At 41.9% G+C, this 26116-nt stretch overlaps 1 protein-coding gene across 5 annotated transcripts in view; it reads right to left on the reverse strand.

The window, feature by feature from the left end:
* The window catches only part of NFATC1 (nuclear factor of activated T cells 1), a 110952-nt gene that overhangs the window by 30997 nt on the left and 53839 nt on the right, over nt 1–26116 (reverse strand). For 2 of the 5 annotated variants that reach the window (XM_051798883.1, XM_051798884.1), the window contains exons 7-10: nt 15423–15478; nt 14040–14172; nt 328–707; nt 21–216 (exon numbers count right to left, since the gene is read on the reverse strand). In XM_051798883.1, coding sequence (XP_051654843.1) covers nt 21–216; nt 328–707; nt 14040–14172; nt 15423–15478 — 765 coding nt within the window. Of the gene's footprint in view, nt 1–20; nt 252–327; nt 708–9780; nt 11386–14039; nt 14173–15422; nt 15479–26116 lie in introns of those variants that run through there. The other 3 variants (XM_051798885.1, XM_051798886.1, XM_051798887.1) reach the window with 3 other exon arrangements.

Below are 26116 nucleotides of genomic sequence, written 5' to 3' on the forward strand. Positions count from 1 at the left end.
CTATGCTGCGGAAGACTTACCATCATCCAGGTACATCTGGTCCAATTCCTCAGGTTCTCGCTTGATCGTTACAGGAATAGGGGCCAAATTATGATTACTTTCCTCATGCAACTCTGGCAATGACAGTGGTTGGGTTGTTGGAGACTCATTTCTGTGAACCTTCGGCAGTTGCTGCTGCTGTTGACCCATTATGGATGAGTGAGTTGGACTGCAGGACTGCAAATAGGTTGGCTCTTGGGTAACAGATGGAACTGGAGAAGAGGGACTGTTGGGATAGAGTGTTTGTTGATAACCAAGGGGACAGCTACTGCTCAGATGTTGACTCACCTGCGGCTGCAGCATGATGTGAGATGATTGCTCGGAGGAGCTTGGGTGCACAACTATAGACCTTGGCACTTCCTGTATGGTGGGGACACCTCCAGCGGGCTGTTGAAGTCCGAGGTGACTGTGGCCCGGGTTGGGGATGCACTTGTAAGGAGAGGACGAAAGGTCGTGCAGCTTGGGGCTTGCATTGGGAGAGGGTGACATCACGGCGTTTCTCTGCTGACAGGAGGCAAAGCCAGCCACGAGGCATGAACCAGGATCAGGGGGCATCATGATCTGCTGGCTGTAGTATGGTTTAGAGAGAGGGCTTAAGCCTTGGTTCATTGGTCCACAGGTTTGAGCAGGCTCATAGTCATCTGTGGGTTCTGTTTTTATAATTGGAACTGTTAAAAGAAAAAAGGTTTTAAATAAACATGAGTTGCGTATTGGTATGATCAAGTTGGCTTGTGGCTAGGATACCCTTTGCAAAACAAACAACGTCGTGAATAAGACTCTGTGTGTCTTTTGCCTAGTTCTCCCACCCTATAAAAAAAATGAATGAGTCATCAGCACAAGAAAGTCACAGCTGGTTCTAATATTGAAAAGGACTATTTTCTTTGGACTCTCCTCCAGCACTAATGTGCTATAAAAATCTATTTGCAAATAACTGAGCTTCAGTGGAAGCTTTGGACCCAAGGGCTCCATGGATTTGTAGTAATCAAGGCAAGAATTTTAACTTGGATATACTACTGCAGTTCCACAGCTACTGATGGTTCATTTGATAAATGTCTGCACACTCAGTAAACTGGAGTATAATAAGGTAGAGATGGGGCTTTCAGAGTTCAATGAAAGTAAAGTTGCAATGATACATGACAAACTGCTATGTACAAGAAGTTTTCAATTATGGGGATATTTGTGAAAGATAAGATACGGTTTATTTAGTTTTTAATTTCTGCCAATGCCAACTCCTAAGAAATGTTAGTCAGTCTCTGTCTACCAAGAAAAACTGATTCCTGTTCTAGACATTTGCTTACTTGTTCCAAAAGATGCCCTAATGAGCTGTCAATTCTCTAAAAACTATGAGAATCTGGACAGAAATGACAGTCAATGAGCATCAACTCAGTCATGACAAGTGTAGAGCTGCTTTCTCAAATCAGAGAAGATCCTTCCTCAAATCAGTGTCTTTTCAACACTGGCTTTCTCTCTCAAATCAAGGGGAGGTGCCTTTGAAGCTTCTGCTACAACAGACGCAGTGTAGAGGTAAAAGATACCCACTATCTCTATCAGGAAAATTATAAATAATAGAGCCAGTCTGGTCTGTAAATGTATTTTTTTTCTAGACAGATGCAACGCTAATGCATACAATGCTTGAGTATGGATGCATTTATCTTCTTTCTAAAAAATTCCAGTGACACCAAAGGATATTTTTCAGAATATTCTAATAACCAACCCATTGTGGCACAAAGTTATTAACGAAACATCTTTGCACAACTCAGCTCAGAGACATATGTGTTGTGTGAGTGCCTCTGACAATATTTTGCTTGTGTTTTACAAAAACCTTTATACATTGTCCTGCCATTTACTATGTTCATGTATGAGTCTTTTTGAACCCCTAAATATGCACGTGTGCATGTGTACATATAAAACCTCTTTTAACACTCACAAATTTTGCTGGCGGTGAATGCACTTCACTACCCTTGTTTTACAGTTCCCTAGCCCCTTGTTAACTTTGTTCCTTTTATGTTCTTTTACATGTAGATGCTTGCAACACTTGTTTCAGGATTTCTAGCACCCCTAGTAAAAACAGGTCTATATATGTAACAGATGCACAGGTGCTGCTCAAGACAAATGTGCTGGGGATAACGGACTGCCATTGGATTCCTCATAATCTTATTTTCACCACCTTGTGTGCTGTACACTGGATAGCAGGGCTACTAATGCACTTGGTTGCAGAGAAGCAGATTCCAGGTTCACTGACAGCTTTATAAAACCACTATCACACCCTTTACGAAAATGCAAGACCAAAGAAACACACCTAGATAAACACAGCAGCTCAGATATTGTAAGAAAATACCTTCAACAAGTTCCTGAGCTAGCAAATATTCTCACATGTTTTATATTAGGTTCACTGTGCTAGCACTAACCACAGCACAGCTGGAAATATGATGGTTGTTGAACACTGAATTTTCCTAATATATCACTGTTATAGAAACACCTGTGCTAAATAATTCCAAGCTCAACCACTGCTAATACAACTCCAATAAACCCTGGAGTTGTCTGACTTGTTATAACCCAGAGAAGGGTTATAGCCCTGGTGGTAGGCAGGCTGGAGACTTTGCAGAAGGCAGGTTCCTGATCTCAGGCTGGTTTCTCATCGTAGCTCTTCTACAGCACACCTTTGCTACCTGATTTGCCAAGCACTTTTTTGTCACTTAACTTTGAATTATTTTCTTTATAAAAGCAATGCCATGGGGTTCATTTGGAGGTCTGATTAGTGGCCATGAATATTGTGAATCTCTTTTTTTGTGTTGCTACGCTGACATACATGGGCTGCAACCAACAGAGGATAACCATTAAGTCCTGCTCTGCACCAGGCAAAGGACTGATGGGTGGGCAGGACTCCATTCCAAAAACTCCCTTGGAGATGGTGACAGCAACCAAGGACACTCTTGGCTGCCTATAATTCAGAGTTCAGAGGGAAAATAGAGACTGTTGTTAATTACAGGGCCAGTCAGGGTAGGTCACAGTAGCTTGTTTGCTAACAGTAGGTTGGTAGCCAGAGAGGGAAGCAAGAAGAAGGGATATGAGACTAAAGTGGTACTTCCATTTTATATGACATCTGTTTACAGTGTTTTGCTCTGAACCGATACTCCTGAGGATCAGTTATTTCATGTAATGGGAAACAAACTGTCTTTAAATGGACAGATACTTACCTGCACTTAGGCTCAGAGGTGCCTGAACTCATTCAACTGAATTGTCTCCACTACCTTTTTTAATATGTTTTTTTCAGCACAGTAAAAGAAGTCACTCCTTGCTCATTATCATATATATTGTTTGTAGGCTAATCTCATAACTAGAACAGGTATCACACTAGAAGACAGGAAAAGTATTCATTCTGAAATGGTGAAGGGATTTGTATCTGACTTTTCAGGGCTCTCCTATTTGCACAGCCATTAACCCTGGGCAGAGTGAATGTATGCATCTTACCAAACTTGGGATGGCAACCACTCACTATCCTTTAAAAAATCGCAAATGTCTTCATGGGGTACCAGTTTGGAGAAGGAAGGTCTATAGGATATTTTTTTTTTCCATGAAGAACCCATTATAATGATCTGGAATCAGAACTGCAAAGCTGAGCATGTCAGAAGAAATGTAAGACATTAACACTTCTCTTTTTGGGCAGACCTCAACTTTAGTATTTTACATGAATTAACAATAGCACTTGACTTGTGGAGGACAGATACACCACGAATTGCCACATTACACCTGTTAACAGCTTATTTACACTACTCTGTCCTGTTACCTGCTTCTCCCTAGCCTATGTAACTTCACCAAATGGAGTAAAAAGGGCCAAAAATCTTTGCTAGTGTTTCTATTTCCAAACTCAAACTAGCTGTGGGTCTGATATCCTGAACACTCTGAAAATACAATGATTGTGTCAAAAGTTGATGTAAACCACCTTAAATGCTTTCTTTGAAAGGGCAACTATTTTCTTCTACTTTTCAAAGGACTGCAGAGAGCCAGAGCAAGAGCTGTGGGTATTTCATGGCACACCTTCCAAAACCAATGCATGAACAGCCTGCAATTGTGCTCAGTGGCTACCCACCCACCCTCATGGTGTCTGTGGTGTTACTCAAACAATTTAGAATACCTGTATGTAACACACCCTAACCACTGTCTCACTGACTTCTGGGGGACTGAGATGCTCAGCTGGGGTGAGCAACTGCAGCTGACATAGAATAGCTGAGGATACCAACCTTAGTGTCCACCTTCACCATTTTCTCCTAGGTAGGAACCTACTTGGTTCCTTCAGAAAATCATAGATATCTGGAGTTGGACAGGACCCTCAAGGATCCAGTCCAAATCTTAGACCTGCACAGGAGAACCCTGGGCAACCCATTGGACAAACTTCTGCACAAGGCAACACAGCAGACAGGGCTGTTCACTGGCCAGCTGGGGACTAGTGTTACCACTTACCTAGTGACTCATGCTTCATTAACTGCAAATCTTTACCAACCCAAGCTCAAAAAAGGGGTTTCGAGCCCTTTTCATAGATCCTCATGGAGGCACGGTAAGCTAGCTGCCATAATACACATCCATTTCCATCATCACTCACTTGCACAAGTGAATATTTCACACAATGAGATAGAGACAGTACCGTTAATTTTCTCAGGATTAATATTTAACAGAGAATAGTATTAGGATGACTAACCTCTAGCTCAAATATTTCAAATCTTAAATGACATAGTAAAACCCCACCAGCTAAAAGAGACACTCCTAGTCACACAGCAGGCCTGGACTGGCCATTAAGTGCAAAGCCCTACAGCTGTTCAGAACCTGCAAGCACTTTCAGCAGAAACCAGGCTATTTCTTAAATCCAGCAGAGCTATACCAAATAGCAACAAACATTCTGTCTCAAAACTGCTCCATGGTGCTGAGAAAGCACCCAGTCTTGCAGATTCTCAGCTGGCTAGAATGAAAAATTGTGACTGAATTTGCCATATGCTGAGATTTGCCCATAATAAACTTCAGCAATGAAGCCAGAATGTGTGAAGTTGTATACACAAAAGATGATACTGTTTTTACATGCAGTCAGGCTCAGAAGTAACGTTATTCATTTGGGAGACACTACTCTGCTATGGATCTGGCTCTTGCCATGAAAAGGGAAAAAAGAAGGCAAGTTTGGTTTGTATGGTGAATTTTTAAATGCCTATTACTTCACAATGCATTAGGTCAGCTGACAGACAATTTTAAACAGTGCTTGATTTTGAATATTAAAATATGACAGAGCTCACTGTTATAAATTAGTCTGATAAGTAAATTAATTTCTGTTAATTGGTGTTCAGTGGTTCGATGATGCCTTCTTAGATTCTGAACACATGTCATTATGTCATCTAATTTAATATGAAGTTCTGAGAACCACACATTGGCAGCAGCCCTGGCTATAAATCAAAGCTTCTTACTCAGAAAGACCAGGGTTATGACATCATACCGAGGTACTGGTGGAAGACAATGGTCCTTCTGTGTGTGTCTGAATCTGGGAGAAATATTTCAGCCAGTTCTGCAAGCCCACATTAAATGAAAGGCCTTTCTAGCAGGTAAAAAGTTAATATATCAAACCTAGAAGAAAAATAATAAATCATGCACGTTCAGTAAAGGGAGTCAGAAAGTGCTCAAATATAAATTATATGTATTTTTTGACAACTCTAACAAGTCTGTTTGCTTTTACACTTTAGCAATCCAGATGGGTTTTTAAACTTTTTTGGAGGGCTGTTATTAAAATATGCAAACTGAGAAAATAAAATCATATAAATTAAACAGATGTTTATCCTGATTAACATTTAACTAACAAATTCCCATTTTCCATGTAGTATCATCAATGTAGATATTTATGGCCCTATAATATATTTATTTTACCCTTAAGTTTGATTGAACCTATCCAACAAAATAGCTACCTTTCATGGTGTAGACTATGATGTAGTTCCCTGGCACCAGCACACAGATTTTGGTTAGAGTATGAAAATCAAAACACTACTTTTTTCATCATATGCACACACACATTTCTTCAACTTCTAGCATAAATGTCTTGCAATTGGTAAGAATTAGGGATGAGGCTTTCAAAGAGAGTTCAGGAGTTAGGTGTCTAAATCTTCATTACTGAGCTGAACTCTGACAGGCTGTTCATGCCTCTGAAATCCTCCTTTGTCAGTCAGTTTTGATGCTGGCAGCACACCTTCAGAAGACACTGCACAAGTCTCCCCAGCTCCTGCTGCTCCTTTGCTGCTGGTTGACCAGAGACATAGTTAGGGATGTGGACACATCTCCAGGTACAGCTCAGCCACTCTGGATTTGTGCAAAGACAAAATCCTGGCTGCTGCAGCAGCATTGGCTGGATCCAGCACGCTCGAGTGAAGCAAGGACCTCTCCCCTTGTTCTTACTGTGGAGCAGTTAGGGAGAGGCAAGGGGCTGGCTGCCCTCAGAAAATATAATCCCCCCTTTGGTAGCATCCAAGCAGCAGTGGCTGAAAAAAACTTTCTGAAATGCCCCACCAACATATCTGCAGCAGTGACAATCTCAGTGACGAGGGACAAGCATTCATCCCCAGGGATACTGTGAGACAGTCACTACAAGGACCTGTGCAGATGCTATCTGCGCACTTCCATCTATTAAAGCAAAACATTTTTAAAGGTTAAGCTACTATCAAGCTTTAGCTGTTAATTAATAAATCCAGAACACAGTGACTCAGAAACAAAGGGAGCCTCATGCTATCAAGAAGCTGTAGGCAGCACATGTGTGAATGCAGCTTTTATCTGCACAAGTATCTGAATTCACCCTGTCTTGCTAGTACACTGCTACTGTTAATGCTCACTGGGAGGGCTAACTCTAACATATGCCTGCCTGCCCTTTTTGGGTTTGCATGGATAGATTTTTATGGGATCAGATGCATATGTAAAGTTTTATACAAGAATAGCTCCAGGAAGATGGAAGCCTTGCGCATACATCTCAGCATATAATCTCGGACAGTGCCATTATCTGATTTGGAAATGCTTTCTAGCTAACTCATTTGCTAAATGCTTTTCAACAGCTGTTAAACTATTAGGTTATTCTACTCATATTTATAAGACAGAAGATTATATATGGTAGCTTGGTGCACGCACTGCTAAACCGGGTTGGGAGGAGTGGAAAGTAGGTGGAGGGCATTTGGGTTGTGCTAGTACAGAAGATGGGCATTGGCTTTCTTTCAAAAGAAAAAGGGGAAAATTCTTAAAAGGCACAATTTTCCATCACAACACTTTATTAAATCCTATGATGCTGAATATGAAAATCAAGTCCTGTGATATGCCCACTTGGGCTGCTCTACTGCTGTTCCCAGAGTGCAGTGCAGCACCTGGCTCCACTACTGCCTTGAGCTGGAAGGCTACACTGGCCAAGGCTTTCTATGTCATCTCTGTCAGATACGTTAAAATTCACTGGGTTGAGGTGTTTTTCAATGATGCTGCACAACATTACACCACCAGTGCTGACTTTACCCCTGCTTCAAGAGGAGAAGAATAGGAAAGCAGGGTCTGTGGGAAGGGGTCCTGCAAGGACAGGGGCAGCCTGATAGTCCTCATCACTGGCAGTCCTGTGAGATGCTCTGCAAGGACAGGTTGTCAGGAGGGCATCCTTACAGCACCAGTCCTATCCACAGATCCATCCTCTCTGGAGAGGTGTTTGGACTTGGCTGACCTCGGACATCTCAGCTCCAACATGGTCTTTGTCTTCAGAGGAATGCAGTTTCTTCCCCAGTCTTCACTGCCCATGCATTTCACTTCCAGCAGCCTCCACCACTGTTTCCCCTTTAGGATCAATTACTGGGCTAGATTAATTTTGATCAGCCACTTGAGGAGAACAAAAATAAGCATCTCCTGTAATTCAGCCCATGTAACTCTAAACTCCACTCCCTCAGACAAGTTTTACCTTTTGACTTTTAAGCTAATTGGAAGATCCCAAAGCTCCACACTTGCTAACATATGCACGTGAAATCACTGGGAAATAAGGGAGGGAGTCCTTGAGATGCTCATGTAGAAGGGTTTGGTGACCTAAACTACAGGTTGGGTTTTGTTATCTGAAGGGAAATATTTGAAAAGAGAAGTACTGCCAAAAGACAACTTTATGCACTGGAAGTTAACTGTTATGAGTGATCATTGCTGCTGCTGTGGACCCTGATGGTCAGACACAGCCAGGGGCTTCTATACAGTGCTTGTCCACCCCAGCCTGTCTCAGGGACATCACACAGGTAATGCTGGCTTTCCAGGTGAAGATGGAGCACCGCATAGAGAGGCAGAGTTCTGCCCTTAGAGATCAAGACAGACTGCATCTCCAGTTTGGATGTGGTTGGCTAAGCTCTGGCTGACTGCTGAAAACAGATGTCGCCTGGATGAAGTGTGGTACCAGCTGGGTATCCACTAGAGCACGCAGGGGTGTAATGCTGGTGAGTGCCTGCTCTACTCTGCCACAGACCTTGAGTGGCTGCTGGATGGGAGTAGAAGGGCTAATGCACTTGGTGATCATGAATTTTATGGAAACAGGACTGACAAATGGAAACAGGACTGACAAAATCTTACCTGCTTTTAGTTACTCTATTATATGTCAAAAGTAACAACCAACCACTGAGCAGCCAAAATGAAATAAACTGTGACAGTGTATAGTGTAAAAATGAGTAACTGTGATTCTTATTTTCATCTAAAATAAGTCCCCTGCGGTCAACATTTCTCCTCATCCCTTCTGTTGTCCTATGCTGCCCTGCACCAGCTTTGCAGCAGTCTGGCTGTTCCCTGGGCTGGATGGAAACACTTCCAGAAGGTGTGAGGCTCCAGGCCTGACTCAGCTGTGCTCAGTCCCCTTGTCGAGGTGTTGCCCTCCACGGCTCTGGCATGATCATGTTGCATAAACCACAGATTAGAATCCATTCACAATGCAGGCTCTGAATTAGGCCCTGCTTCCCCAACAGCCTCCAAATCATCATCTTTTTTCAGAAAGGACTAGGCTGATAATTTTGCCAACCTCAAGCAGGAAAATCCATCAAATACTGAAGAGGTGAGAGGTCTTAGGAGACAATCAGCACAAGCTGTGTGCTGTGTCCCATTAGAGTGACAACACTTTGCATCCTCATTTTGTTGTTTTCTGCCAAGGCGGCCAATGTCACCTTTTAATTCAGAGAGTGAGGTGTTGGTGCAAGAGTCGAGGTGATAAAGAGGCATGGCTGCTCAGTGCAGTCACCAGAAAAGTGCTGATTGCACCCATCTGTAGCGCAGAAAGGGGATAATTCTAGAGCAGAGGCAGGAAGTCAGGAGGATGCTGACAACAATGTGCAGTGGGCACTTCAGATGTACACCAACAGGTGGTCCTGCAAGGAGCAGGTAGTTGGACTTTTATGATCCTTATGGGTCCCTTCTAACTTGAGATATTCTATGATTCTATTCTACAGTTCTAAGACCTTCAATTTCATACCACTGTGCTGTAAACCACAATACTAAGGCACATCCAGTCACCACAGACAGGCTCTCAGCACAACTGCCTACATGCAGCTTTCAAGGACCTGCATCCCCACCAAATCACTGTGGCCAGGTTTTCAGAAGAGCTCAATGCCTTGAAGGCTTTGTGCAGATGACTGCAGGGAGGCAAAAGAACTGCAGAAAAGCTGGCTCTGCTGGAGGCTGTGCAGTTGAAAATCTGGCCCTATGGGTAGTGAAACGCATCTCAAAAGTTGCCCATAATATTAACACCATTTTAATAAATACTAGAAGCAATGAAATGATTTTTTAATAATGCTTTGACAATTAAGAAGCCTGACAGAAACAGAAACCAGAAATACTTTATCATCAACTGTTTGCAAAAGTGTACTTTTTCATTCCAGTAAAAGAAACACATCAACTTTCATTTTTCAATCTTATTAAATATTTTCTAGGCAAACTTGCCTGTCTTTGGTTAGTCTATTTTCCAAGAAAACTTTCTGGTATTCACCATTCTTGATATCAACATTCATTAGATATTAGAAAACATAGAGAACACTCACTTCAATCTGCAAATAATAAATTCTTCAACACATTTCCTCTATTTTGATGTACCTACTTAAAAGAAATCTGAACAAACAGACATCTAACCCTTATCATTCAGTGAGTTGTCTTCTGAGCAGGAGAACGCCTTCAGCTTTCTTAAGCAGATGAAAACACAGGTTTTGGAACCACAGCATACGTCTGGTTGCTTGTGTACTTCTTCAGGCTCTCCAGGTTAGTTTATCCCTCAAATGCTACTGCTTACATCTAGTGATTTCAGAAGACTGTTCCTCCTATTTCAAATGCATATATGGGCCAATGATATAATAAATTCATGGAAGCAAAATGATATGCAGTCATAAACAGAAATTAAAACCAACTGTTTTTCTACAGGGTAGGGTTCACAAAGGCAGGGTTCACCAATGGTTTTCCAAAATGTTCTGCTGCACATAATGGAGCCGCAGAGCCCATCTGCACAAAGCTGCAGCAATGGAGGCACTTTAAAAGGTGAATATCCAAGGGTCTGCTCACTGTGCTCTGCTCAGACTCCTGACAGCAGCGTCTGGTCCGGAGCCTTCCTCCCCAAATTCTGATGGGATGTGGCGATGCAAAACGTATCAGTACTTACCATATGAGCTGCGGGAATTCACCTGTGCCAGAATGGTATGGAAACTACTTATATTTCTGTACCAGGCATGTCTGGAGAGGAGTCTCAAGAGCCTACAGCCTGCAGGCTCCAGGACAAAACTGATATGCAGTTGCTCAGTGATGCGTAACATTAAAGTAATACTAAAAAACTGACATTACAGTCATTTCTGCACAATATAGGCTAAGACAGGATTCAGGGATTGCTCAGATTTAGAAGAACAATAAATCAAAATTTCAATTAAAAGTGGATTATGAGTACTTAGGTTTACAGTCTATACCAAGCCAAAGACTTAACCAAGCTCATTTTCAAGACCTTGGCTCCATTTGTGAAGTGTCTACTTTCTGTTTTGTTTTGTTATTTAAACTTTTCATTTACAGAGCAGTAAGATTTTCATTTTTGCAGCGTTTTTCTGTTTCTGAAGCAGGAACTCATCTTCACAAAGTAAGTCCCTGCTCTGCAAAACACTTGAGCTAACAGAGGAAAGGTACAATCCTGCCCTATCTCCGCAGCACGGGAGAAGTCTTATGGAGACGAAACCATAACACTCTGCTGGAGATGGCAGCTTGTGCTGACTGCATGTCACAGAGCTGTACTCCATGGAGACGCTATAGGACCATCCATAGGAGGTGGGATGAGTGAGGCCACGTGTCCCTGGATCCACTGGCTGTTTTCCCCTAGGGAATGAGGAGAAATAGGAGCTACAGGAAAAAAACCCCTACTGCTCTGCGGTCGGGGTGGGAGCTGCACAGCAAGCCCATGGCTCTCCCACTGGTCTGCATGTACCCACACCCACCCCAGGATCACAGCCAGCGGGCTCACACGATATTTATGCTTTAGTCCATATATGGTATTTTGCTTTGGCACAGTCCAGTTGAGCTGTAAAATACATCTAATGTGCATTATGAAGCTTTTAAAAGCTCCCTCATGCAGCAATACCTGCAAAACTACAGTAGGCACTGAAATAATAGCATTTTGATTAGCCCTAAAGCAAGGAAGGAGAAGTAGCTTACAGTATACTATCTGATCTGTGTGAAACCACATCTTACACTTGATGATCACTGACATTTGCTTCTCAAAACTCTTCACCTTCTCTGTTTGTGGGATTTGTTTAAACAAGAGACAAACTGTTAACTGGGCCAAAATCACTTATCTCATTTACATAATTTACATTTTTTACACCGGTCACCCAGTGGCTGTTGACTCAAGTATTTTTTTCCTTACGAGCTAAACTTTAGTTTTCTACAACGTCTTGAATCATTATGAGAATGTTGTGACTGAAAGCAATTAAGGCAGAACATCCTAAAATGACTCCTAGAAATACAGCAGCATAAATCACTGATTCAGTCACTATATATGGTTTCTAAATACATAGTTGAGGTGATTGTACGTATCTTTGAAAGGCAAGGTGGAAAAAAACACCAGCTACGTAAGGGCAAAACCTTAAAGCTCTAACACAGGCATTACAACACATGCATAATAAAAACATACTATACTATTAATTCTGATGATTGCAGAAGCACATTCACTCTTACCACTGTTATGAGAGAGATTGCAAAGAACATAATATGTTTCTCAATTACCTATATGCACATATACATGTGTATTAAGAGAACGTGAGTGGAGAACCAAACAGGAATGGGAGGAAGGCATATTTACTACAAATACCTTTGCTTTACCCTACCCTGGTGTTACATTTTTTCTTTCAGGTTTCCCTACACTGAAATGAAAAGATTTCCCGTGAATTTAAATTGGTACAGCAGACTAAACAAGATTCCCAGTGATTTCAACAATTACCATAATTAAAGATGTCTTTGCAGAATAAAGCCTAGGCTGTTTCTCTGTTAGGCTAGCCTGTCACTAGCTATATATTCCCGTCTCTTCACATCAAATGAAACATCAAATGTTTCAAACAGAGAATGGGGGTAGCATAAACCAACTCTGCAGCAGTGAGTGCTGCTCCCATGGTTTAGAATACAATGGTAAAAAATGGCCTGTGTAAAGGCTGGAGGGAAGATGCTGCTTAATAAACAGCAGTTAACATGAGGCATGAATCTGAAATATTTATGAGGGGAACTTGGGTGACAAGGCAATACCTGATTGCCTCTACAACTGATTTTTGTTGCTGAAAAGTGTTGTGGAAGAGAATAACAACTCTTTTTCTTTCCAATTTAAGAGATGAACAGTCTTTAAATATACACAGACATCCCCACTGGGGATGAAGTTTGCATAAGTAGGCTGACTCACTGAAGCATAGCTACACAGCACATATGCAGTAAGCAGTCAGTTGCCCATGTCAAGTTTCCTGTACTTTTATTATAAATTAAAGTCCTGATAAAAGTCCGAAGTGCATGCATGCTAACTGGGTGAAATTCCAAATGTGTACTTCAAGGGATTTCACCTGCAACAAGTTGGCAGGTCTCTTCAAGTCATGTGACATGACTTGAGTATTGCTTTGTGGGAATTTCCCTCAGAAGGACTATTTTCACTTGGAAACACTACAAAAAAAGCATAACCTAATAATTTTTCTAATTCCTCTTCCTTCCAAAACAACAACAAAACAAGTACCTTTTTATTCTTGCCTTCCCCAAAAGAGCGTTCTCAGAAAAAGAGCCATTTCAAATAACAATAAAAAAAAAAAATCTAAATGTATTTGCTATTAAAATCTTCATTACAAGCCTGCTTGGAATTCAGCTATCATGAGTGACTTTATTGTCACTTCACAGCTACCAATATAAGCTAAAAAAAAATACTGACACATGTGTTTCTGAACATTTCCCATACATAAAGCATTTTGTATGGAGCGCTTTGATCTCCATCCACGTTGCCCATCTCAACTTTCATCCCCTGTGAGACAGCGAGGTGCAGGATGACTGCAAGGAGAATCCACACATCACTTCCAGCTCAGAGCCCAGAATGCTTACAATGCTGTGGTGCAAATTCAGAAGTGTTATTCAAATGCAATGTATCTTCTGGGGCCAGAAATTCAGACTGAGGGTTGACAGCAACTTAGCAGAGAGTTCAGTGCCTTCACAATTTGTAACTACACATGTGTTTATGTTATGGTTCTTCAGCTCCCAAAAGCATAAGCCCTTGTTCCAAAAGGTCTCTGCCACCAACACAAATGGAAATAATCTGCAGAGGAGGTCTGTTGTGCAGAGAGCAGAGAGAAAGGCACCTCTCATGGGTTGATTCTCACTCTCATTTTAGAACACCAGGTATACATCCAAATTATTCAGGTTACTAAAAAATTACCAGAACCATAAATCTTTCTAAGTAATCATCATTATCTCAGTTTTTACTAGCAGAGATAAGGAACATGTTTTGTTACCATTAGCAGGGAGATACGTGAAAAGCTGGTACTGGCTTCTCTTTCTTTTTCCGTTGCAGACATAGAAGTTGACCTGAACAGGGTTGGTAATTCTCTGATTGCGGAAAGGTGGTATCTCGACCACCAGTGAATTCTGCAAAAGCAACACATCAGAAAGTCAAGGCATGACTAAGGCAGTCAAGCAGTACAACAGTATTCAAATGTCAACCCTGAAAAGGAGGTGCTTGGGTTCACAAGGAAGAACATCCTCTGCAGGGAAACGTAGGTTTTGTGGACAAAGATGGCCTCCCACCAACTCCTGTGTCCATTCCAAGGACTCTAGAAGTAGGGATATTATTTTAGCGTGGTTCAGATCTTTACAAAATCTCTAGCTTTCACTTCTTCCCTTTGGACAGCAAATATGATACTGCATATGGACAAGGCTCTATGCCTCCTGCCTCTGTCAAGAATCTGGGACCACAATCAAATTGTGGTCTCTAACTCAGCAGGAGAAAGCACAACAGCTCAGTTGGCAGGTCATCCCCAGTATATCTCAAGCTAACACAATTTCCTTTGAAAGCCATTAGGACAGGATTATTCAAATATTTCCATTTTCCACAGTGCAGTATTTTTACATATAACAACTCAGGAAGTTTTAAGCATGCTAGTTTCTGTAGATGGGAGATCTTGCAAGAACATCTAGTGATACAGGAAGAAAGGCTGGAGAGCCCGTAGATGATCTTCCACTGTCAGAAACCAAATGCTCCAGGTATGGGGTTAAGGAAAGACTTAGCTGCTAGGGCATCAACTTACACAAATGCACAGTGAAATCTATTATGACCATCAAAACCTCCCTTGGCACTTTTTGAAAGAATAAAATTGAATGCTCATCTTAGCATTTGGCCTGAATTCAGCTGAGATTTTTAAATTGTTTGCCTGCAGGTTTGCAAGTATTGCATATTGCTGGAGACACGGATTAGTGGATGTACTTCCCACTTAAGTCATGGCTGAGAGAGCCACACTTCTCTAGTGTGGGGTTAATCTCCTGTGAGGGTACTCAGGTTTCTTCTGCTGGAGTTAGAGGAAAGCCAAGGAAAACGATCAGAAATTGCTTTGGGAGCAGAGGAAAGAACTGACCCAGCAAGACAGAAGATGAGCAGACAGGGCTGGCCCATCCTGGACAATGAAAAAATATTTTCCAAATGGTCTCTCCTACTTTCGGGATAGCTTCCAGAGAAGGTTTTTTACCCCATGCTCACGTTAAAGAAAGATTTCCAGGAGGGGAGGCCTAAGTACTTGTTCTGTTTCAGTGCCAAAGCCTTGGAAATCCCTCTTTAGTAACAGTGCTGGAGAAGGCAATACGTATTTTTCATCTTGATGTTAAAATATTTAAGGCAGACTTACTGGCTTGCACATTTCTTTGTCAGTTTTGGCTTCCATTTCCCACACATGGTGACCATCTAAAAGACAAAAGAAAAAGATATCTACTTCTGTCCTTTTTTCCTCTCCCAAGACAAGAAAGGAATGACTTCTGCGAAAAAATCTCTTTGAAGGGGCACTACATATATGAAAAACAGCTCTCAAAACTCATTGCCCAAGTGTTGCCCAACTAAGAGACCATCTGGGTAACCCGTGGCAGGAGTCTGCTCAACTTTTCTGAAGGGGAGAACCACAATCCAGAGCACGTGATGCTGTGATGGGGAAAGCCGCTGTGAGTTTGTTCTGACACTAGTATGGTAAAATATGCGACTGTTGTACACTTTAGCTCCCTTCAGGCAACAATACTGCTACGTTGTGAGGCCTTTTGATTACTACCTATGCTGTACGTCATATTCAACATTAATATTAAACAAAACAACAAGAAAGGTAGTATTAAGAAACTCCTCAGCCATGCAGTATTTGATTTTAATATACTCCTAGTTTGGCTTGTCATAATTCTGCTGCTTGGATCAAAAGGCAAGGCCATAGGCTGGGAAACACTGCTTTTTGCTTCATTCTAAAGTTGGTTAAGCTTAGCTACACTTAGCTTAGCACTTCTGGAGCTGCTTCTAGTGATGTCTTGGGTCCTCCTAATTTACTGTATTTCTGTTTTCAAGCAAACATAGATTTAAGCCACAGCTGTAACTTTTTCTGGGGAAGAAATTGGTTTTGTCTAGTCATTTTTTCTGCACATCACTGATACAGAAATAACTTGTCAATAACAAGGTGGGCTCTTACTTCCTTGCGTCTTCAAACCTCAACAGTAAAGAAATTAGAAAAATAATACAGAACATAAGGTTTCCATTCTGCAGGCCTAGGAAAACACAAATTAAAGGCCATAAGCAGACTGCTGGCTAAGCTGGGCAGGAGAGACACAGGAGTGACACCATTGTCAGATGTTACTGAAATGAACAGGAAACTGAGACTTTATGTCATCTCTTTTGCACATTTGTTGTGGCATTGGGACATGCAAATGCAAATATTAGTTATTTTGAACTTCATCATATAGACGGGGTCTGCCTTAGGAAAACAGCTCTTTGAAAGGTAAAAGAGTGAGTGTACTTTTTCTTCTCTGTTCACTTTCATGGCCAGGATGGAGGTGACGCATTTAGAACTGCCTGATTTATTACAAATGTCTGTAAATAATATTTTTGTGTACAGCTGTCCTACTGTGAAAGGAATGCTGCTGAGGGACTAGCCCTGGCAATTGTTTTAATGTCCAGCCCCCCTTTTTTTTTAACGTATGGAAAGAAGTGCAATGTGAAGGCCGCAGCACAAATACCACAGTGGATTTGGCAGGTCTTTCTGTAGGAAAACAATTAGCAGACCTACCCTCAGTTTCTTCCTATATTTTAACTTGTGACGCTAGAAAAGGAATCCCTTTAATTGGTACTGCCACGTTCGGCTGTGGGGAAAGAAGGAGCAGCCAGACTGTGCTACAGTCTCCTTAACGAGTCCTTCGGAGAGTGCCAAAACTGAAGTAGACTTCTCGGGAGGACTGGCGATCACTTCACAATTTATACAACAGATGCTTCCCCTAAGCTGTCAGTAGAAAAAACCCGACCGAAATTCAGCAAGCCAGGACACATCCCCTGTCTGGGAGCAGCCTCCTCTATTGCCAGCCCTCTCCTCACAGAGGTCCTGAAGTCCTCCCTCCCTGCCCCTAATTAATTCAATCAGTTGTAAAAGCAACACAACTCCGACACCGTCACACATTTTGCAAAGTCTAGGAACTTCTGCTTTGTAAGGGGTTTGTTGGGTTGGTTTTTTTTAAATCTACAGACGTCCAGACTAGTAGTTAACATGTGTTCAATTTGCCTTTGTAAACGGATTACCAGAAGTTCAGGTTTTTTCACTATGGTTAATTTCTGCTTTGCAAGACGAATGATCTGATTCAGGTTTCTGGTTTTTATTTCCTGCCGATACTTCAGTAAAATTCAAAATTATTCCATCTCCAATTCATCTTTCAATTACTTCATGCAGCACTGCCTTTATGCATTTTTAAAATTTTTATGATGACAAAAATGCTGTAATCTAAACTATTAGGAAAATAAAAATCCAGAGCCATGGCTTGTCTTATGGAAGTTAATAAGAACAATACGGGCTTTGCTCCAAGAAATTCCCTTGAGAGTGTCCAGACCATCGCTGCTCAGCAATTGAGGGGAAAGGGAAGAGGAGGAAGAAGTAGGGAATAGACAACTAATTAACAGATAGCAGATAGTCACATTTCATTTAACGAAAACACTGGGAGGAAAAGTTGTTATGAAGCAAGAAACCAAAAAAAAAAAAACCCAAATAAACCAAAGCCAACAATTCCTCATATTACGTCTGGTGAACCAAGAGGGAAATCTCAACGCCCACGGACTGGGATCAGCTCCAGGAGGGAAACCTTAGACCACTACGTCAACCTTTTACAGTAAACATGTTTTGCAGGTTTATACAGTTCAGCTGAAATTAAAAGCAAAAAAAAAAGAATAATGGCTTCAGAATGGTTTTTGGGAGCCCTAAGCATCAAGACAATCTGCCTATGCCAGAGAAAATGGTTTTGCCCCAGCGCCCATCCACTGGGGAGCCTGGCGAGCAGGCGGGATGCCGCCTCCTGTCAGCGTGTGCTGGAGCAGCGAGGGCTGCTCGCCCACAAAAGTTTCCATTGTACGTCTGCCACATCTGCAGCAACGCGCCTGGTCTGGGCCCGAGGCAACTCCCTCCTGGCTGCCAGCCAACCCAAGTACACCAGAGCAATTTATACCTTTCCAAAATGCAAATAATTCAAATTACAGACATAACACAAAGCTGAAGCAGACACATTTCAGGCATTCCCGTTAAAGTTTACTCTCTGGAATTACCGTACCCAAATGGGCAGTTGTTCTACAGGGAGGGGGAGAGATGGAGTCAGGAGAGGAAGGAGAGGAGGAGGCATGGAGGAAAAGGGAGAAAACGGCTTTTCCAAAGGTCTTATTTCATTTCCTTTCATTTCACTATTTACTTTTACCAAGTAATAAGAAGTGTCTTCTCCAAACCAAATGCCTGGCTTTGTTTTGGCATTTTTAAGATTTATAAGTGCAATATTTTGAAGAGAAAGACAGTTCTTTATATAGCTAAAGAGTTGTGTTGAGGTATTATACTGGGTTTCTTTTATTATGTGAGGTTTTCTTTTACAAAATGGAAATAAAACCAAAACATCCGTGCACAGAACCGCGGGGCAGAAACCCTGCAGAGTCCCCGGCGGAGTGCCCTGCTCCCTCGCTGCCAGCAGCAACAGCCATTGACCCGACAAAGCCAAGGCTTCACGTGTGAACTGTGCCACGGGCTAGATGAATGACCCTCAAACCCCTCCTCCCAAAGAGGCAGTGCAGGAGCGTGGCAATGCTGGGGGAAGGAGAAATCCCCCATTCCACACAGGCTCTCTGCCTGCGCCCGGGCTGGACGCTGTGCTAACAGGTGGCCATCAGCACTGCTGCCAGCTGAAGACACCAGGTTTGTCAGGAAGCCTGACATTTAGACCGATCGCTGTTATTTATAGCTATCCCAGCTCCGGGTGCACTCCACCACCATCCGCTTCTGGCTTTTTTTTTTTTGTTGTTGTTGCTTAGACACTCGGAGCACCTGGGATTCCTAATGACGAAAATGCCATGAACCCACCACATTACGTGGAGTGGATTTTCAGCTTTGTAAAGCATAAACACCCTGTTTTAACATAGGGTGGCTGAACAGTGAATGGGCCTTTGTAGTCTGCTCTTATCAGCCGCTCACTCGGCATTGAAGGAAACTGCGCACAAGTCCAGAAGTAAAAATACTCTAATTCATCAGGGAATTCCCTGCAGTATGAGTCACCGAACGGCTTCCCCACCACACCCAGCTACAAGATTTCCACATAAAAAAGCACCAGAAAGGCCTGTTTTAACACAGAAGCAGCACTAAAAAGTAGTTGTGTAAATCTAGCAGCATCAGCTATTCACATATAGATCCTAGCAGACCATGACATACAGGTTTTCTTCATGGAAGAGAAACACTAAGAGCTTTCCAAAGACATTTTTGTAGCATCTTCCCCTCATCACTGCCCATCTGGACAGATCCCCCTGGGTTTCTAGGGCTGGATTTACCTTCGTGCCCCAGGGAACTCCAAGTATAGCACCAGGAGTTTGCAAGCTCACAACAATCAAGCCACCAGCGTAACTTTCATTCCAAACCAATGGATTGCAGAAAGGGGAAAGAATATACAAGAGCAAAAAGCCCCCCAAGCCTGGAAATGCAGGAGGGTATAACATCTGGCAACCACTTAAAACCTTACCTCTATGAAATGGGCATAATGGGAGCATGCAGGTACTTTACTACAGGAGGTTAAAACACTCTATACTCTTTAGTAGACCTGTGTTCACTTGAGATATGAGAAGAATAGATATTAGGTAGGATTTCACTGCCTGTACACAGGGTACATTTTATACTCTCCCAGCCTGCAATTCAACAGAGTTTGACTGTACTGGTTGCACTGTAAATCTGTATTTACATTCATATATTCCAAGTAAAATGGTGAAACAAGCCTTACTCTCCCAAAGGAACACACTACTTGATTAATGCGTTGTGAGATTACCCTGAACAATAACTCCTGTTACATCCCAGATTACTTTAACATGTCCAACACAGGCAGGGCACAGACGCAATGCAGCATCATTTTGAGGTGCTCTGCCTACTTTCCTATTTGGCCCTAACAATGCATATTTAAATCCCCGAGGATTGAAGGATTTACAAATTTTCAATTTGCACCCTAACCCCTTTTCCCTGGTAAGTACCCTCATGACATTGAGATGACTGATCTGTGAACACATTCAGAAGGAATGGATGGGTTTCCATGAAAAGAGGATGAAGACTAAGGCAAAGTCTCATCATTCAGACTCAAAAGCTATCTGTTTCTGTGCAGAGGGGATTCCAGGGGAAGGGCAAGTCGAGTCAGATCTGCACCTGGGCTGGCAATGAGAGAGGCAAGGAGGCAGCTCTACTGCTTGGAGGACAGCACTCCCCATGCCAGTCCTGGGTATGACCCACTGGTATTGTCTCACCTGCTGGCACATATTTGCTGGCAAGGGTGTACTAGTGCCGGATTTTGCAGAGGCAGCAACCTTTTCTCAGGTAGTCTTGCAGGTGTCTTGCTGTGAACAATGCTTCCCCAGCTGCACACCATGCAGGGAAGGGAATCCTACCAAGTGGGTGGGATTCTGTGCCTGTTCTGACACACTGGTGTACATCTTAAAGTCATTTACGAGGGTCAGACTGAGGGTGAACCAACACCAGCCAAGCAGTCTGACATGAGATGTACAGGGAAGATGGGCCAAGAGAGCAAGAAAACATGCAGAAATACAGAGGTAGCAGAGAGTAAGTATCTGCAATGTAAGTGGCCACTTACATCTCCAATGTAAATGACCATTCTCTGGATCTCCTCAATGGTACTTTGCTCTCCTGAGATTTACGTCTCTTAGGGCTCTGTGAGCAGTAATATGCCTCCTGGTTCCAGAGCCACCTTCAGAGCAGCTCTACCTCCTGCTGCTGCTCCTGCTGGTGTCATGGCCTGCCTACCTACTGCCCAGCACCTCATCCCTGTTTGCCTCTCCAACGACCTTGATCTCCCTACTTTGCTATTTTCACTACTTTTGCTACGAGACCACATGGCTAGTCAGATTTTTGCTTACTTTATTTTCCTCTCCCTTGCCAGGAAGTCCCGCAGCTGTTCTTCTGCCCTCCTCACAGCCTACTGTCCTGCTGCAGAGACTTCCCCTACAGCTTCGCTCCCCATCCCTGGCATGTCTTCTGGCATCCACCCATCCATGCACAGCAGGATTCAGGCATAACTGACCTATTTTCATTTCCACATCAAAGGTGCTGCATTTGTTTGTGTCTCCTCATAAGCATTTTTGCAGCATATGTATTTTGTCCCTTCCTTCAGCTATACATTTTTGCAGTACTGAGCTGAATACTATGTAGACTTAGGTGTACCTGTCATTAACAGGATGCTCTCAAGTTACTTTTTCTCTCTTCTTTACCTTAAATTAACAATAAAAAAGTCATGCAGCGACCAGGTGATAGAAATCCAGCACAAACTGCATCTTACAGTACTTTGGCATCTGTGCCAGACATGTGCTTCCTCTCTGGTTGCTCATCTGGGCAAGCCAAAAGCTGAGGGACTCACTTTGCCTAAATGGTGAGGCTTTTCAGCTGCTTTTACCACAGTATGTCTAACAGACTTAATTACTCTGAGTTCAAGTGTTTGCAAATGAACTGTAATTTTAGTTCAGGTAATTAAAAGGAGGCACTGTGCTGACAACTGACTGATTGGTGTTCATTTTGAGCCAAAACCATTGGAATGATTTGCCAGATACTATTTTCAGCAGAATGGAAGCTGGTTATGCAATTTGTGTTCTCTGGCACCTCCCTCTATTCAAATTATTGTTGGTCCGAGGGTTTTATTTAACAACTTTAAGTAATTCCAGGTCTAAGACACACAAATTCCAAGTAAAACTGAAGCTTGACATCCCTGAAAAATCTCTCTAGAGCAGGCAGGTCAAACAAAGCACACCCAGCACAGCCACCCACCAGCAGTCATGACAGTACTTCACTCTGGTTTTGATTACATTCACGTCATCTCCTTGTCTTCACAATTTTACTTTCCTTTGTGAAGCTCTAGTAGGCTGAACCTGTGACTCTGCAGCTGAAACTGAGTAAAATATTCCTGGTCCATCTTCTTCGGTCTAATCTGTATCATATTTTCTCAGACTATTGGAGTAACAAACCTCACAGCCAGTTTAAATCAAGTTCCAAATTTTTCTTCCATGAATAATTCTTTTCCTCTACTTCTGTGCTGGATGCCAACACCGCCGCCTGTACTATAGCTACTTCTAGTTCTTTCTGATCTTAAGGTGTAAGTTTGATCCAAATGCTTTCAACCTTCTTGATCACTTTTTGAGACTCTTCATTTTATTTTTATGACCACAACTTGACATCTTCCAGAAATATCCCATTATGGCAACTCCTTGTGACATTTTAGCAGAGTCTAAACAGCAGGCTTTTGAATAGCATTTTTATATTTTTCCATCTCATTGTCCCCCTCATGTCCCTTTTTTTGTCTCTCTAATCCAAGAACGTCAGGCTCAATCTTAGAAGTCCCTCCTCCTCCTCTCCTCTGATTTTCCATCTTGACATCAGCTTCCCAGGAACAAGGCATACTTTGAAAATGACTTATCTCTCTATTCCTCTCTTAAATGTAATTATATTTTCTTCCACACTGTTCTTGAAGGTGTAATCTTAGTTCCTTAATAGACCTAAAAGGAACATGATCTTCTTCCCTCATCTCTCTCCGCTTTTCCTGTGATGTCCACCTGAGTAAAGGTGATTTTCAGTTTTACCTTTTGTTTTTCACTATCCTATTCTATTTTTAATTGGGAACAAACTATTTTCCCCAAGCGGAGCCTGTTTTACCTATGACTGTAACTGATAAGCAATCACCCTGTCTTTATCTTCACCCATGAACTTTTTCATCTTATTTTCTTCCCCTGTCCTGTTGAGAAGGGGGAGTGAGAGAGCAGCTTGGTGGGCACCTGGCATCCAGCCAAGGTCAACTCACCATACTTCTTTCCTCCACTGTATGCACTGATCGCTTCATTAGACTCTCAGCTTTCTTGTAAGGGCTGTGTATTTGGACAGAGGGTCCTACTGGAACAGTAACAGTAAAAACTATTTGAAATCTTGTGCTAGTTGTAAAAGCTCAGAGACAAAGCTTTGACTGCACAGATACAGCTCTTTGAAGCCACTTCATTTGGAAGACATGAAAGAATAAACTTGCAGCATTCAGCCACATTTTCTATAATAAAAAGTTTACAGGATTACTCAGGCAAGTGACTTTTGAGACCACATGGTTATTCCCTATTTCTCTGTTGACCACAGTAAGTATCTGTGATTGACTGATCTCACTCTTCACTGTGAGAGCAACAGTCTGGATGAGGCTTGTTGCTGCTGACACCATCTCATGTGTATGGCTGCTGTCCCACTCTGTCTTCACCATTCCCTAGACTAAACAGCCAGGAAAAACTGAAACGTGCTGACATTTCCTACGAGCTGCAATCACTACTCCTTCGTGCACGTGAAAGGGTTCCACCATCAAATGACTCCATCATCTGATGACACTATTCGCCCAAGGATATCTATTTCTGGGCAGTGGCCAGAAACCCCTTCAGCTATCAATATATCTCTAGGAACTAGGTTCAAGTGACCTTCATGTGAACTCCATGCTCCCAACTTGTATGCCTTTGAAGTTTCCAGTTTATCTAGTTTCCCGAATTTTTAACCTCAATGCGCATGAGTCAGCATTGAATTGCTCACTGCCAACTACAATGCCGGTCCTGAACTTGGATAAACTGACAGATAATGACAAAATTATGTAGTATCTGCCCATCTGACTAGAGGGGGAAAGAGTTTTGCCACTTGCTTATTTATTATGTGAGCTACAGTATGATTACCCGTGTGAAACATGACCCCTTCTTGGCCAGTTGCCCCCCTAACTGTGACTGCTACTGGCAATGGAAAAAGCAATGGAAAGATCTCTGAGAATGTAAGATCTTTTACCAAATGGAGCTCTGCCAAGACTCAGGTCACCCGTCTCCCCATCACATCACATCACATCGCATCACGTCAAAACAGACTCCAAAACCTAAGCTCCACAGTGTATCTAAGTCAAACCAAAAAGCACACATGCTTCCCCAACGCATCTGTTCCATCCACAAGGCACTCAAATGCTTCGTCAACATATCATTTTCCACAACTTTTTATAAGTTCTCCTGAAGCTAAAAAACTGCATTTAAGTTAGCTGCCATACAACAAGGTAAATGCTGCTCACACGACATACAGGAAACAGAACTGAATTTATCAGACTGATGTATATCTTTAAGCAGCAATTGATTGACTCTAATCTCTTCCAGAGAAAGGAAAATTTGAGAGGAACAAAAAACTGTGAAATGCTTGAGTGGACACCTAAATTCATCCAGCTTCCTTCTTTTTCCATGTTGCATTTCCTTTGTGCAAACATTCAGCTGACCAAGCTTGACCACACATTTAACAAGAGGCAAATTGCAAGTTTTCCCATCTGAAATACTTAAAGAAAGATGATTTTCTTTGGCATATATACAAAAAAATAATTGCTGATTGCACCCAGTCATCTTTCATTTGCTCTAATATAACTATTACCATTACACATCAGTACCTCATGTTCTAAGAGCAAAACCTGTTCCAGCAGGGAAGAGGAACAGTTTTGACAGAAAAATCCATTTAACAAAATAAAAACAGGAGCAAAAGGAACAGTTGGAAGCAATAACTAAATCTGAAAAGCACTTTAATTGCTTGAAACTATTAAAACAGAGAAAAATCCCTAGAGGAAATGTTGCTTATGTGCTGTTTATTTCTCTGTCTTTCAGGAACTTTGAGTGTCAAAGGCTTTGGGCACAATAGCTGAGGATATTATGCAATTAGGTTACAGAGTGTGTAGGTGCTAGGATTACTGTCTATTTGAAGTTGCAGTAAATAACAACACGTTCAAAACCACTAAAGTCTGTAAGTCTGGAGTTATTCAGAGATACAGCATTACAAATTGTGAACTCTATAAATGTCCATCAGAGAGTGATGCATCCTCAGGGAGGGGTATTTGTTATAGGGAAGCTTTGATGCAGGCCTTTGACCAGGACAAAGTGGCCCTCAACATTTACAGCCCAGAATAAGAATTTCAAAGTCAGTATTATTCAAGAAACTAATCCCATAGAGAAGATGAATGTTACATTTCGGTCTTTTGGCTCCTTAAATCTCTTGTCTTGAGCTCTCATCACTAAGCACAAAAGCAAAGAAATGGGTTTGGAGTTCTAACTTAACTAGTGGTAGCCCAATCGAATGATAATTAATAATAATACATCAAACGACTATTTCTTTCCACAGATCACAACTTGATAATAATGAAGATTCAGTCAGTTTAACCTGATCTCTTAGGTATGTCTAGACTTGGTCAAATCCACGAAGTCCAGAAATACTTGAGTTACTTCCAGTGTCAAAACTACTCTAGCTACAGGAACAAGAAGCAATTTTTGAGCAAGGAGTAATTTGCAGGGTAGATTAACCCTTTCAGATCTCAGGATGAGGTTCTTTCTAAATCCCAAAATACCTTGGGCTATTCTTTCTAACCCAAAACATCCTACAGCATGCTAAGAAGACATACCCATAACTTTCTTGTGCTTTGTTTCTTGGGATATGGGCTTTGTCTCTCATCACTGAGCTTTCACTCATCTGTTACAGGATACATTTTGTGAACAGAGGGAAGAAAACTAGGATTTTTCTACCACACTCAGTTTTATAGATCTCTAATCATAATCTGATATACTAAGAGCCAGCAGTCTGATTGCTTCCGTTAGGCTTTTTTTCTGTTTTGTGCTCAGTAATTCGTATTACTTTTAAAAAAACAGCTTTGAAAACAGAGTGTTTGTAGAATTTGTTACCAAAAAAAGGTAACTGACAGATATAGTCATTAAAACACACTCTTCAAACACCTCTGCATTTTCTGATTTTTGTTGCCTGACAAATAAAAAGTTTTTAAA

This window comes from Manacus candei, unplaced genomic scaffold (assembly GCF_025592945.1).
Source record: "Manacus candei isolate 608988 ecotype Guabito, Panama unplaced genomic scaffold, ASM2559294v1 h1tg000049l, whole genome shotgun sequence".
Classification (NCBI taxonomy): domain Eukaryota; kingdom Metazoa; phylum Chordata; class Aves; order Passeriformes; family Pipridae; genus Manacus; species Manacus candei.